General features: G+C 33.7%; 1 protein-coding gene across 1 annotated transcript in view; it reads left to right on the top strand.

The window, feature by feature from the left end:
* Positions 1-9,046, top strand: part of SEMA3C (semaphorin 3C) — a gene marked incomplete at its 5' end in the record, with an annotated part of 25,045 nt that extends 15,999 nt beyond the window's left edge. The window contains 3 exons of the mRNA XM_080818713.1: positions 290-357; positions 2,443-2,573; positions 6,238-9,046. Coding sequence (XP_080674839.1) covers positions 290-357; positions 2,443-2,573; positions 6,238-6,648 — 610 coding nt within the window. The 3' untranslated portion in view covers positions 6,649-9,046. The remainder of the gene's footprint in view (positions 1-289; positions 358-2,442; positions 2,574-6,237) is intronic.
* Between the last annotated feature and the right edge of the window lie 3,905 nt (positions 9,047-12,951).

The raw sequence follows: 12,951 nt of genomic DNA, 5'->3' as shown, positions 1-12,951 counted from the left end.
CATTTACCCAGGAAATGCACATAATAAGGATTTCATAACCATTCTATCACCAATAGTAGATAGGGAGGGACGGAATTAATTCAGAATGAAGACAAGGTGAAGTATCAATCCTATCATGAAGGTGGTGAATAAGAAATGTCACATAGTGGTGCCAGATAACCAGACCTCTTTTTCTTATGAAAGCTTGGGCAATTAAAAAACTGTGAAATTAAAAATGCAATCTTTTAAATGTGGTGTAATTGGCAATGTTAATTCTAAGTCAGTTTTATGTATGTCTTTGCACTTTAAGGAGGAGCCGAAGACAAGATGTGAGACATGGAAATCCATTGACTCAGTGCAGAGGATTTAATCTAAAAGGTATTAAAACTGAGCAAGGGTCAAACTTGGTAAAGAGTCACAATGCTCCAGGTCACATTTCAGGGAGGGAGACCTCATTATAATTCACTTCTTCTGTTTTAATGAAAGATTATGAAGATTCTTGGTGTTCATATGGAAATTAAAAATTAAACGTATTTGTATGTATAGTAAGAAAAAGAGAGGTCCGTGAATGCAGGGACCTTGGGTATGTTAGTTGGTTAGGAATTTCAAATAGATATCAGTTACAGATTTTCCAAGCTATTATTTTTTTTTCTGAAGAAACAAAGCTCTTGTCTTCTCTCTTAAGAAAAAGTTGCTTTTTTAAAAATTCAAATGAAAATTTAAATTTTTTTTTAATTTACCATTTTAAAGTGTACAGTTCTGTGTCATTAAATACATTCAATACAGTGTTGTGCAACCAGCACCATATCCATCTCTAGAACTTTTTCTTCCTTCCCAAGTGAAACTCTATACCCATTAAATACGAACTTCCCTCTTCACCAGCCTCTGGAAACCACCATTCTACTTTCCATCTTTATGAATTTGACTCTTATAAATACCTCTTATAAGCAGAATCACACAATATTTAACCTTTTGTAACTGCTTATTTCACTTTTTCTTCGGGGTTCATTCATGTTGTAACATGTCAGGACTTCTTTTCTGTTGAAAATGGAAAAAAATATTTTTTGTATGTATAGATCACATTTTTTTATTCATTTATCACTAGACACTTGGCTTGCTTCCACTTTGAACTATTATAAATAACCCTGCTTTGAATATGGGTATACCAGTGCCTTGGCTTTACAATTTATAACCATTCCAATACTTCTGACAATCCTGCCTGTGTCTTATGATCACTCTAACCCATTTCTTCCCATCCTGACATGAAGATCAAGATCCCATGGTATTATACTTTCCCCACTAACCTTCTCCCCTCCACATGAACCCCACCAGGGAACTTTCTTCAGGCAGAGCTCTCTTGGCTCACCAAGGTGCTATAGACCCACTGTTGCTAACAATTAACACCAAAACTCCTACTGCTAATATTTTTGAGTCTGGGCCTTTCTTTAGTAAAGACTGATATTCTTATTACTAACTACATGAACTATAAGGAGAAAATTCTGACATGTTTTGCTTAGTGGCTCTATACATCTAATTGAGGGAATAAATCCAAGTTACCATTTCTCTATTTACTGAGTATTTTATAAATATGTGTGCCAGTTCTAATAGTAGTAGTTACAGTGGTAGAACTGTCAGTGGGGTTAATGATGAACAAACATGGATGTTGGCTTTGTGTCAGAATGTGAGTTAAGTGCTTTTTTTATGGATTGTCACAATTAATGCTCAAGACACTATACCAAAGTAAGGTCTATTATTATCACCATTTTATGAACGAAGACGCTGTTCATGCCTAAGCTACCACATGATTTTACTACATGGTCTTCCTGAATTAAGAATTTCAGTGCAGAACCTATATGAAAACATAATCCATGTTTTAGAGCCAAGTAAAACTGAGACACGGAAGGGTCAAGTAAGTTGTTGAAGGCTACACAGTCAGTCTTGGTGAAATCAGAATTTTACCTCCAATACCTCTGATTGCAAAGACTGTGTTCTCAGCCACAACTTCCCACTGCAGCCACACTTGGCTTTCTGACTTTTCGTGATGCTTCTGAATTCCATCTATATTCCACTGAGTATGGATGAACCTGGCTTTAATAATGCCTGACACTTACTAACTCTTCAAGTAGGATGTGTTTCCTAATAATTCACAGCATCAGTTTGCTCAACTCTGAAACACTGAGAAAACCTAACTCATAAGGATACTGAAATAATTCAATGTTCAAAGTGATATTAAGGACATTCCTTGGTTTAGAGTACTTCTTGAATAAAAATCGGTTCCCTTATGTCTTTCTCTCCTTTCCTTTAGGTTAAATACAACAGGTAAACGATGTGTGATAGTCTGCTTGTTAAATGATTAAAGATTGCCTTTTGGATACCTTATAGGTACTGACAATTTTATAGAGCAATAAACATAAAGGAGTATATGTTCTGAATTCTCTTCTCTCTCTCATTTTTGCTTTTCAGCATATAGAAATGCAGCTGAAATTGTTCAGTATGGAGTAAAAAATAACACCACTTTCCTTGAGTGTGCCCCGAAGTCTCCACAGGCATCGATCAAATGGCTGTTACAGAAAGACAAAGACAGGAGGAAAGAGGTGAGTAACACACCACAGCAGCAGTCAGTCAGGGCTTCGGAAAGACATTCGATCACCATCCCTCGGTGAGGTTCAGATCAAACGAAAAAAAAAAGGCATATGAACATCCTTTTATGTCTTTGGGATGACAGGTGCCACTTCCTTTAAAATCCTTTGTCTGTAGAGATGATGAATTAATTAGAAATCTTTGCTGCCTGTTCACCTCTATAATATGGTGATTGAAACAAGAGCTTGGACACTCAAGACAGGGGAATTGATATGAGGAAGCATTCGTAAAAGAAACAAGATGTGTGCAAAACCAGATGCCAAGTTCTCACACAGCAGCACCTTTGTGTGATTCACAAGATAAAAGGGGGCTTTAAAAAAAGTTCAGTTTTTCCTCAGTAAGAAATTACACTAAGCCATAACTTTTATGGTAAGGAGCATTTTTCTGCTATGTGGTAATCTGTTTCCTTTGCTTTATTATCCACGACTCTAGGGTTTTAGATTGGTAATATAGGGAATCATTGTTTATGGGACCGTTGTCTTTATTTAGTGATATGGAAAAACAATTTTTCAAAGAAAAGGACACTGACATTAACCTTTCACTGATCAGAAAGAGCTGTTTTAAAAGGGAAGCATTGTAAAATGGCTTAGGGTGAAATATTATAAATAATGAGCTCCATAATATTGATCTCATGTTGTGCTGACAAATGAGAGGAAGAATAAGAAAAATATATATGTGTATATAAAGCCGTAGGGTAGTTTAAAATATAATGCTATTAGCAGTGTCATAAAATCTGATAGAGTGAAGGGGAAAATGGAGCCTTCTGCATTTGGGTGTATCCTTCTGTTGTGGGTAGTTTGGGTACTAAGTATTAAGTTAATTGGAGATATTCAGAATGGATACAATCCCAAGCTATAGAACACAGACACTTGCTTCAAAGTTACTGAAATACATGTTGACTCCATGAGAGAAAATACTTTACAACTCAGACCTGCCTGTCCGAAGACAATATGAGCTGTTTAGGAAATTGTGTGTCCCCTGTCACCGGCCTAGTAAACCATAGGCTGATGTCCACTTGCATAAGTGATTTAACCCTCTGGAGGCGAGAGGAGCTAGATGAACTCCAGGGTTCCTTCTTGCCCCATAATTCTATGATACTAATCAAATCTTTTTGAACATTTTTATTAATAAAAAAATTGTTTATTTAAGATCTCTTTTCTTTGCTACAAAAGTCTGTCATCAAAGAGACCTTGAAATTTCTACAGTCTAATTAATTTTAAATTCTTTTGAATGGATGTGAATGGTAATACTACTTGCCTTACTAAGTAACCTAGAGTAGAAGTCATGCTGTGCGATGATGATTACCACACAGAAATGAAGTTCTTAGGCCAGAGCATGTCACAGGGTCATAAACGGTCCTTCCTTAGAAGTTCTGTGTGTTCATATGTGAATTGGAAATCTAAAACTCAAATAGGGATTACCTAACATGAATAAAATATTTTTCTTTAATTCAGTAAAAACTTAAAATAGAATAACATGCAATAAGTGAAAAAAAATTCTATTTAAATTAAAGAAAATGAATACATGCAAGCTTGAATACATGCCACAGAAATTAATAAATTAAATTAAAAATGGAGTGAGTTATAGATTTAATGACTGAATCTCCTTTGTGATATTTCTAATGTTTTATTTCAGAATGCTCAAGAATATAGACTCCATTATTACTATCTTGCTTTTTCTTCTATAGCATAAGAATGCTATAAGACTATGAAAAAATTAACTATAATTATGCAAATCTATTATATCCAGAATTACAGAGCACAATTCCACTCATTCTTAATTTAGTTGAACAAATTGTTACTATATTATTAAATTTATCCTGATTTGTTATCAGTAGTTTAGGCAAACACATGCTTATGTCTTATATTAATGATATATAAATATTGAAGACAAATCATAAAAGCTCATGGACAAAACTGTAAGTAGTTTGTATTGAATAGCATAAAGTGAAAACTGAAAGATCTCCTTACCTCCATTTCAATATTTATTCATACTTCTAGAGTATGAAGCTACTAAGAATTATATATTCAGTTATAATGTATTCCTCCAAATATTCCCCATCATGTTCCTGTTTTTGTCTTTCTCTGTCTCTCTCTGATGTACACACACACACACACACACACACACTTTAATATCAGTACATTTCGAGCTAACTTACTTTTCTTGGCTACATACTGTTCCACTATATGAATATATCTGTTTCTTTAAAGCTATCTACTACTTAAGGTTATTATTTTTCTTCTTATAAGAAACATCATGTAAATGAACATCTGCACACTTGTGAGTGTATCTTCTGTATGAATTCCTAGAAATGAAATTTCTGTGTCAAAAACATGTTATATAGATTTATAAAATTGGCCTCTAAATTTTTTCCAAATTTTGCACACATAGAAAAGTCTTCCTTTCCTTTTGTTTCTGAGTGCATTTCTACGTGATTGAAACTATTTTTGAGATACCTTTAAACTTTAAAAATTAAATTAACATCAAAACTTTGCTTTATACATTTCAGTCCCTTCTGATCTCCCTTTTCTAGATCTGTTCTATTATCTTGTTTCAATATTATACTTTGCCTTTTTGTGCTTTTTTCTGGAGGAGGGCATTACTTTTTAACTAAAACAATCTATCTTTGATTTTTATTTCATTAATAATTAAATACATATTTACACAGAAATTAACCATTTAGAAAAACATTCCTTTATTTTGATTGGATCCATTCCCGCCCCCCACCCCACCCCCCCCCTCAGTGTAAGAGCAATCCAGAGTCCCCATGTCAAGGAACTTCTTACCACTTAGCTTTTTAGTCTGTTCATTGACAATACTATAGCTGGAACTTTAAGAAAGAAAGATTGCATACATTTAACTAATATCTAGCACATGAGAGTCTTTCCAAGGTAAGCTTGTAAAGTAATTAAATATTAACCTCATAGTTTTTTATTACCTTTCCTTGGAAAGTAAAACCATTTAGACTTAGAAGATGATAGCATTTCAGCTTATTTTTAGTCATTCTTTAATTTGGGATAATTGGAAAAAACCCTTGATAGTGTTCAAAACTCTGCCTCTGCTTATATAATTTTTTTTCGGGTTGTCTTACTACTTGGTGAAGTAATAAGTTGTTTGCATTTTTAGTTACGAGAAAATGCATCATTGAAAAATGGTAGAATTCAACCATTTAACTGTGGCTTCATGATTCTACTAATAAGAGAGTATTTTTATTGCAATTAAAGGCAAGAACGCCAGGACAAAAGAGATATTTTAAATTATTCTGTGAATTTTATTTTATAGTTGACTGTGATTCACACTCCAAATGCAACCAAAATTCTGTGCTTATATATACCGAAACTACTTCTGTCCAAAGGGAATGAACTTGAAGCTATTTTTGGTAATATGGGTGATAACTTCACCCTCCCTTTAATAGCTTCAGTGCTCCTGAAACAAAATCTCTTGTGCAAAAGAGGCAACCGAACTGACCAAAAATTTGTGTTCACTAAGAAGGAAGCTAATATAAGTACTTAGTGCTTTCCCCAAATTTGAAAGTCCAGAGATATCTGTATATGTTGCTCATATCTTTTTAGAAAACGTAGAGTCAGGTTTGGGATCTTTGATGAGTCTCTCTTTTAGGTCAAGCTGAATGAACGAATCATAGCCACTTCACAAGGACTTCTAATCCGCTCCGTTCAAGATTCTGACCAAGGACTGTATCACTGCATTGCAACAGAGAATAGCTTCAAGCAGACCATAGCCAAGATCAACTTTAAAGTTTTAGATTCTGAAATGGTGGCTGTCGTGACAGAAAAATGGTCCCCTTGGACCTGGGCCAGCTCTGTGAGGGCTTTACCCTTCCACCCAAAGGACATCATGGGGGCATTCAGCCACTCAGAAATGCAGATGATTAATCAGTACTGCAAAGACACTCGACAGCAACATCAACAAGAAGAATCCCAGAAGATAAGAGGGGACTATGGCAAGTTAAAGGCTCTCATCAATAGCCGGAAAAGTAGAAACAGGAGGAATCAGTTGCCAGAGTCATAATGTTCTCTTACTTGGGGCTTATGCTTCCAGTAAAGAATGGTCTGTCTTCAATGATCAAATTTTGAGCAAAGAACCTTGTGCTTTACCCATGAGAAATTCCTGAGAAAGGTGTAACTCACTCCTAAAGTGAATATTACATGAACTGAAATGAGCATGCATTTTCTTGTATGATATTGACTAGCACTAGACATGTCATGGTCCTCATGGTGCATATAAATATTTAACTTAACCCAGATTTTATTTATATCTTTATTTCCTTTTCCTTCAAATCAACATGGTGGCTATAAAACTAAAATTCTTACATCCCTTAATTGAATGATGGCCGTAAACCCTGTGATCTTCCTTCCTTGCCTTAGGGGTTTAGATTTGTCAGTGATTTTATATATGGAAACAAATGCCAAGTTCACAACTTTTACATTGTAAAAGTTGTATAAATATATGTGATAGAGTAGTCTTCAAAAGAAATGTAGACAAGGTACAAGTCAAGGAAGAGTGCATCTAAAAGTTGTACAAAACATGAGTGATTCATACAGAAAAATGAACAGCTTATATGTTTCCAGTGAAATACATTAATTTTTTTTATTATAAAAACGGTCAGTTGCTGGTATCTGTTATTGATCTTTGTTTCCTAGTTTTAAGAAGATAAAATGAATGACCTTCACCGTAAACATTTTTGATTAGAGTTATGTCAGTGAAGCATTTAAGTTTATATTCTTATGCTATCATCTTCCAAACAAAAGCACTTTTTTTGGAAGTTATTTAAGTTATTATAGAATCAGAGAATATAATCTTACAGTGTTTAATTACTGTTTTTGTTCTAATTTTCTAGTCTGTGTGGTAAAGTAAACAATATAAGAAGAAAAAGATGAAATATCAAACTTGTATATGAGAGGTAAAACTATCAAACTGGGGAAAAATAAAGTAAGAAATGCAATTTTATGAAAAGCTATTTATAAAAAATGTGACTAGTTTTTACCATCAGTGATTAATTTCAATAATTAACTCTCACATTTTTTTGGTTTACCAACCTCAGACATCATATGACTTTTAAGTCACCAGTTCTTTAGTGATGATCTTTAGTGTGTGCTGGTGAGGTGCTCATTTTGTGGAGAACTGAAAAAAATTTGAATATGAACAAAAATAGACATACTTTCTTTTGAAAGAATGCTGGTGCATTCTGTTCACTGGTTATAAATATAAATGTGTTAAGTTTTGTAATGAATAAAATAATTTCCTTCTAATTGTACGTTTGGGTCATTTCATTAGAAAAATTTATTATTGAACCTTTTGTTCCAAATAGCAATTAGATGGGAGAAATATGAAAAAAATTCTTTATACTGTTATGTTTCCTTTTGAAACACAACTTTTGCCTTTGAATTTTATTTGCTTTTAAAGAAATTTTTGTGTTTCCCAGCACAAATAGAAATTGCATCAGAGGCCTATTCAAAAATCTAGTACAAAATTTTATTTGTAGTTAACAGTCCACAAAGAAGGTAAGGTAGACTTATTACCTTTTTAAGCACCATAGCATAAAGACTTCAAGAACTAAAATCATTGTCAAAATGAATGTAACCGTTGATCAGAATCTAAGAATATGACTTACTATTTAAGTGGTGATAAATTATGATATTGTAAGAGGCAACCTCAGTGGGGGCAAACATAGCAGTTAAAATATACAAGATAAATAATGTTCATTCAAAAATAAGCTAATAAATAAAAGCTATCTTCCAAATGTATATGATTCCGAATTATTCTCTAAAGTGGTTTATTATACAAATATTTTGCTTGCTATGTGCCCAAATAGAAATGTTTGTCAATGGAAAGCCAAAACCATCTTTATTATTTATGGCCAATATGTTCTATGTACAGAGTTTAAAGTAAAATTGTTTTAGAGTCAGAGGATAGGTAAACTACACAGGTCCCCTTGCTTCATGTAAACACAAACTGAGAGACAATAAGGGTGTTTAGTTTTGTAATATTATTTGTGCTATTTAATAACTTCTCCTTAGAACATTATTCAATTGTATATACTTTTATTACTTTTGTTTTAAAATTATAGAAATTCTTCTTCAACATAACTGCCATATGTAAAGAAAATTTTCTTTCTCCAAAATAATGTCAACATATATTGAATATTGGTGGTTAATTAGTTTTATTTTGTGTAGTTTGACATTTCAATGACTTAATACATTTTCCATTTATATTGTACATAAAATTTCTTAGGAATGCACTTTTTTCCCAAAGTGTAGGTTTGTGGATAGATTTTAGCATGATGAAACTGTCATTACGGTGAATGTTCACTCTGTGAGAAAATAAATTAAATGTAATTAGTACATTAATATTTAATTGGATATTGAGAAATCATTTGCCTGGCAAAATAAAACGTGTTGAATTCCCCAAGAATGTCTTCAACTTTTCTTTTTAATGATGGATATATAATTGCTTGTTGACAAGAAAGAACCTACTGAATCTTATAATTTTTAAGTTGCATTTATTTATTTATCCATTTTTGTAAAAATAATGCATCTAGGTATTTCTAAATTCAAAACTTCTAGAAGAATATACATGGAAAACTCTCCTTGTACCATTATCCCTCGTTTATTCAAGTCCCAACCCCAGAGACATCCAATATTGTCAATTTCTATGTGTATTTCTGTGATATTTTACATCTATGCAAGCAAATTCATATCTGGTTTCTCTTTAAGAGGCACTGTACATGCATTCACGTCCATCAGTAGTTATTCACACTGTGTTGTGACTAACAGTGGAGGGAAGAAAAAGTATAGTTTAGGCGTGCTTGGGCTTTGGAGCCAGACTACCTAGAGTTGAATCCAAGCTCGCTGTCTTGGAAAAGTTATTGTATTTCTCTCTGCCTTAGTTGTCTGCCCAAGTTCATACCTGCAGAGTGTTGGAACAGAACATATGATGCAATAACTATTCAATAAATGTCTTAATATTTTCCTTATTTAGAAAGTGACATCCTGCTAGAACAGGAAGGACTCTTTCCGTTGTGTTCTGTGTCAAGTTAAATGCCAATGACCCAGGCTGGGGAGCCTGCAGTCAGTGGATCACGTAACACCTTACCAGGTAAAACCAGCCTTTATAAAATTGAGGGAAGGAAGTCAGAAGCTAATTCATAGTGCTGCTAACGCATTTGAAAGACATAAATATGAGAGATTTCTTCAATTTCTGGGCTTTAACTCTGTAATCATGTGAGTGGAGAAAACCTGAACCAAAAAAATACATATATTAAAAGCTATATCAGTGAATCTTCCAACCTAATGATTTGGCACTACTCCCTAATTGCCTCATTATTTTTCAGTGTCTCCCTTGCTTATATTTCATCTTAACTTTAGGTTAAAGTAATTTTAACATATTTCTTATCATTTTAATGTGTTTTTGAGGCTTATGGCTCCTACCTAGGGGGAAAAAATTAAGAAAAAGATAACAGTTTCCTATATCTATTCTTGTAGCTGAAGTCAAGAGAGACATTGCCGCTTTACATGTAGTAAAGCCTGTAAAAACTGTAAATCTAGACAAAGAAATAATCAGACCAAGTGAAAATGTTTACTTACCTAGAAGCAATGAAAATCTCATTGAATTTTATGCATCATGACAAACTTATGGAAGACTGAATTTTTATTTTTTTCCTTAAGAATTTATCCCACCATCGTTTTATCCAGCCTCCTTTTGCACAAGAATACCAACCTTTCTGCAAAATCAAAATCAGTTGCTATAGATTCTGTGTATGTGCCGCTCAGTGAACTTCATTGCCAATAAGTTGTTTTTCCTAAGGGGCTTCTGACATATATTTCAATTTTTGTAGTTTCATAACAATATTACTTTCACAGTGCATAGGTATTGAGAATAGGATGAACTAGCTTCAAGACAAAAATGCCTTCCTACTATGACTAGTGTATTTATAGTGTATTTGTCTATTCACTTCATAAAATAATACTTCCCACAGAGTTTGAATTGTGTATTTCTCAGGGCTATTATGTTGCCATGCCTGAGTGTTACTTACGTAAAGTGCTATTAGGGAATGGCATTATAACAAACACATTAAAACCGTTTATTCTATGTCAGGTTACCTCTGTGTTCCCCAAGAACAAAAGCAGGACAAAGTCTATTCCTTAAGAGTTTCTCTGAATTATTTATATAAAAATGTCATTCACACATTTTATGAGACCAAAAACCATAATGATTTCTGCATGGCAGAATGGATATCTGATAAAATTATTATAAAAATAAAAACCACTCCTGTTGTTTCTCCGGGTATTTTTCAATATACATGTGATCTTGGCTCATAAGGGGGTACAGTGACATGAAAGGAATTTCCTATTTTCTTAGTCCTTTCAGAATGTTATTTCTACCACTCTATATAGGAAAATGGAGTTGAAGCTTTCTGTTTTATTTCTTCTGTTACTGATTTGTGCTTGCATGCTGGATGTGTGGGGGGCTATAATCATCTTCCTTTTTCTGCTACATCATGGCTTGTCAGAGAAGCTGGAATAACTTCTTTTGAGGTGATACGGTTTGGCAGTTGTAAATTGTGGTTAGAAGTTGGGAGTCAGCTTGACTCATGAATAGGAGAAGCAGCTATGAAAAACAAAATACTGAGGAGGTGCTACCTAAGCCATGTCAGCCTGGGACGATCAGTTAAGTTTTTATGTATGTATATATATTTGTTATGTCACGGATTATGTACACATAACTCCACAACACAGCTATATTCAATTTATTATTTCAAAATAAGGCTCAATTTTTTCTTCAAGTTTCTATTCCATCTTCTCTGCTTACAAATGATATAAGCTGGGAACATTACATCCCTCTTGATAAATTGTTGCTTTCTCTAAAATTGGAATTATAACGATATCTATCGCATGAAGTAGTTGTGAGAATTAAGTCAATATGTGTGGAATTCTTACAGTGCCTGGCACATAGTAAAAGCTCAGTGAGTACATATGATTATTTTTCTACCAGGAGAAAGAAACTATTTCTTTCAAATATTTGAGCATTGTTCCTCTTTTATCTCAGATGGCATCAAAATAGTTCAACTGATAGTTGATGTCATTTATCTATATTGGCGTCCATGGTGACATCATTTTTTTTGTTTGAACTTAGCCATCAATGCACAGATGTCCCCTGAGCTATCCCTTGTTGCTGATACAAAGTCCTGTTAGGGCAGGTGAGCTTTCCACGACCTCCAGACACTCTTAGAAGAAGAGGAATGTTTCTGCTATTCTTGCATCATTCTGGGAGACAAGCCAAGGGCCCCTCCTGACTAAAATTACTTGGGAGTGTGTGTGTGTGTGTGTGTGTGTGTGTGTGTGTGTGTGTGTGTATGCTTGGCCCCTTCAGGATCCTGTACCTTTTCAAGACACAAACCTGGCAATGAAGTACAAAGATAGGACCCACAACCCCTTTTATACTCATCACCCTTTTCTCCAATCTACCCTTCACTGTTGTGGTCTCTGATAGCAAGAATTGTTCCTTACGTATCTCCCATGAGCTTCAGCAGTGGATTTCACACTTCACCCTCTCAGAACATTTTGAAAAGCTAGGCACCCCCTTACATATTTCCAAGATAATATCTAAATTTTTTATTCTAAGTTCAAGTACTTGCAAGGGATATCTTTTCTAGTATGACATAAATTATGACATTTAAAAAATTAAAGATTTGTTTAATTCCATGGTTTATAAGAGGTATATTGATATATTTCCAAGTTACTTAGGGATTTTTTCCCGATATCTTATTATCAAGTATCTATTAATTTCTAATTAAATACCACTGTGGTCAGATGATAAAAACTGAATGACTTCAAGCCTTCAATATTTATTAAGATGTTTTAGTAACCAATCTCTAGTATAGGCTAATGTCTCATGTGTATTTATTAGGTGTGGTATTCAGTATCAACTAGGTCATATTGGTCGATAATGTTTTTCAAATCATTTGTATTTTAATTTTCACTTTTTTTTGATGTTTTTATCAAATCTTGAGAGAAGCTTATTAAATTTCCAAACTATGCCTTGTATGCCTGTATGTCCCACTCCCTTTTGCTCACCCTTGTCTTGCCTCTGGGAAACATCAGCTTTCTCTTATTCTGGTTTTTTGTTTGTATTGTTTATTAATTTGTTTTTTAGTGTCAGAATTTATTTTAATTAATAAGCTAACAATCTGATTATGTTCTCCAACAATTGTATTTAAGGACATTTTTGGAAACCATCATTCTTCTCGATACTTGTACCAATCCTTCAAGCCATGCCTTGATGGGTTCTCTGTTTCAATGAGCCACCTCCATA

Source organism: Martes martes (genome assembly GCF_963455335.1).
Source record: "Martes martes genome assembly, chromosome: 11".
In the NCBI taxonomy this organism is placed as follows: Eukaryota; Metazoa; Chordata; class Mammalia; order Carnivora; family Mustelidae; genus Martes; species Martes martes.
Note: the sequence above shows the minus strand (reverse complement) of the source record. Positions and strands in the feature narration are given on the sequence as shown.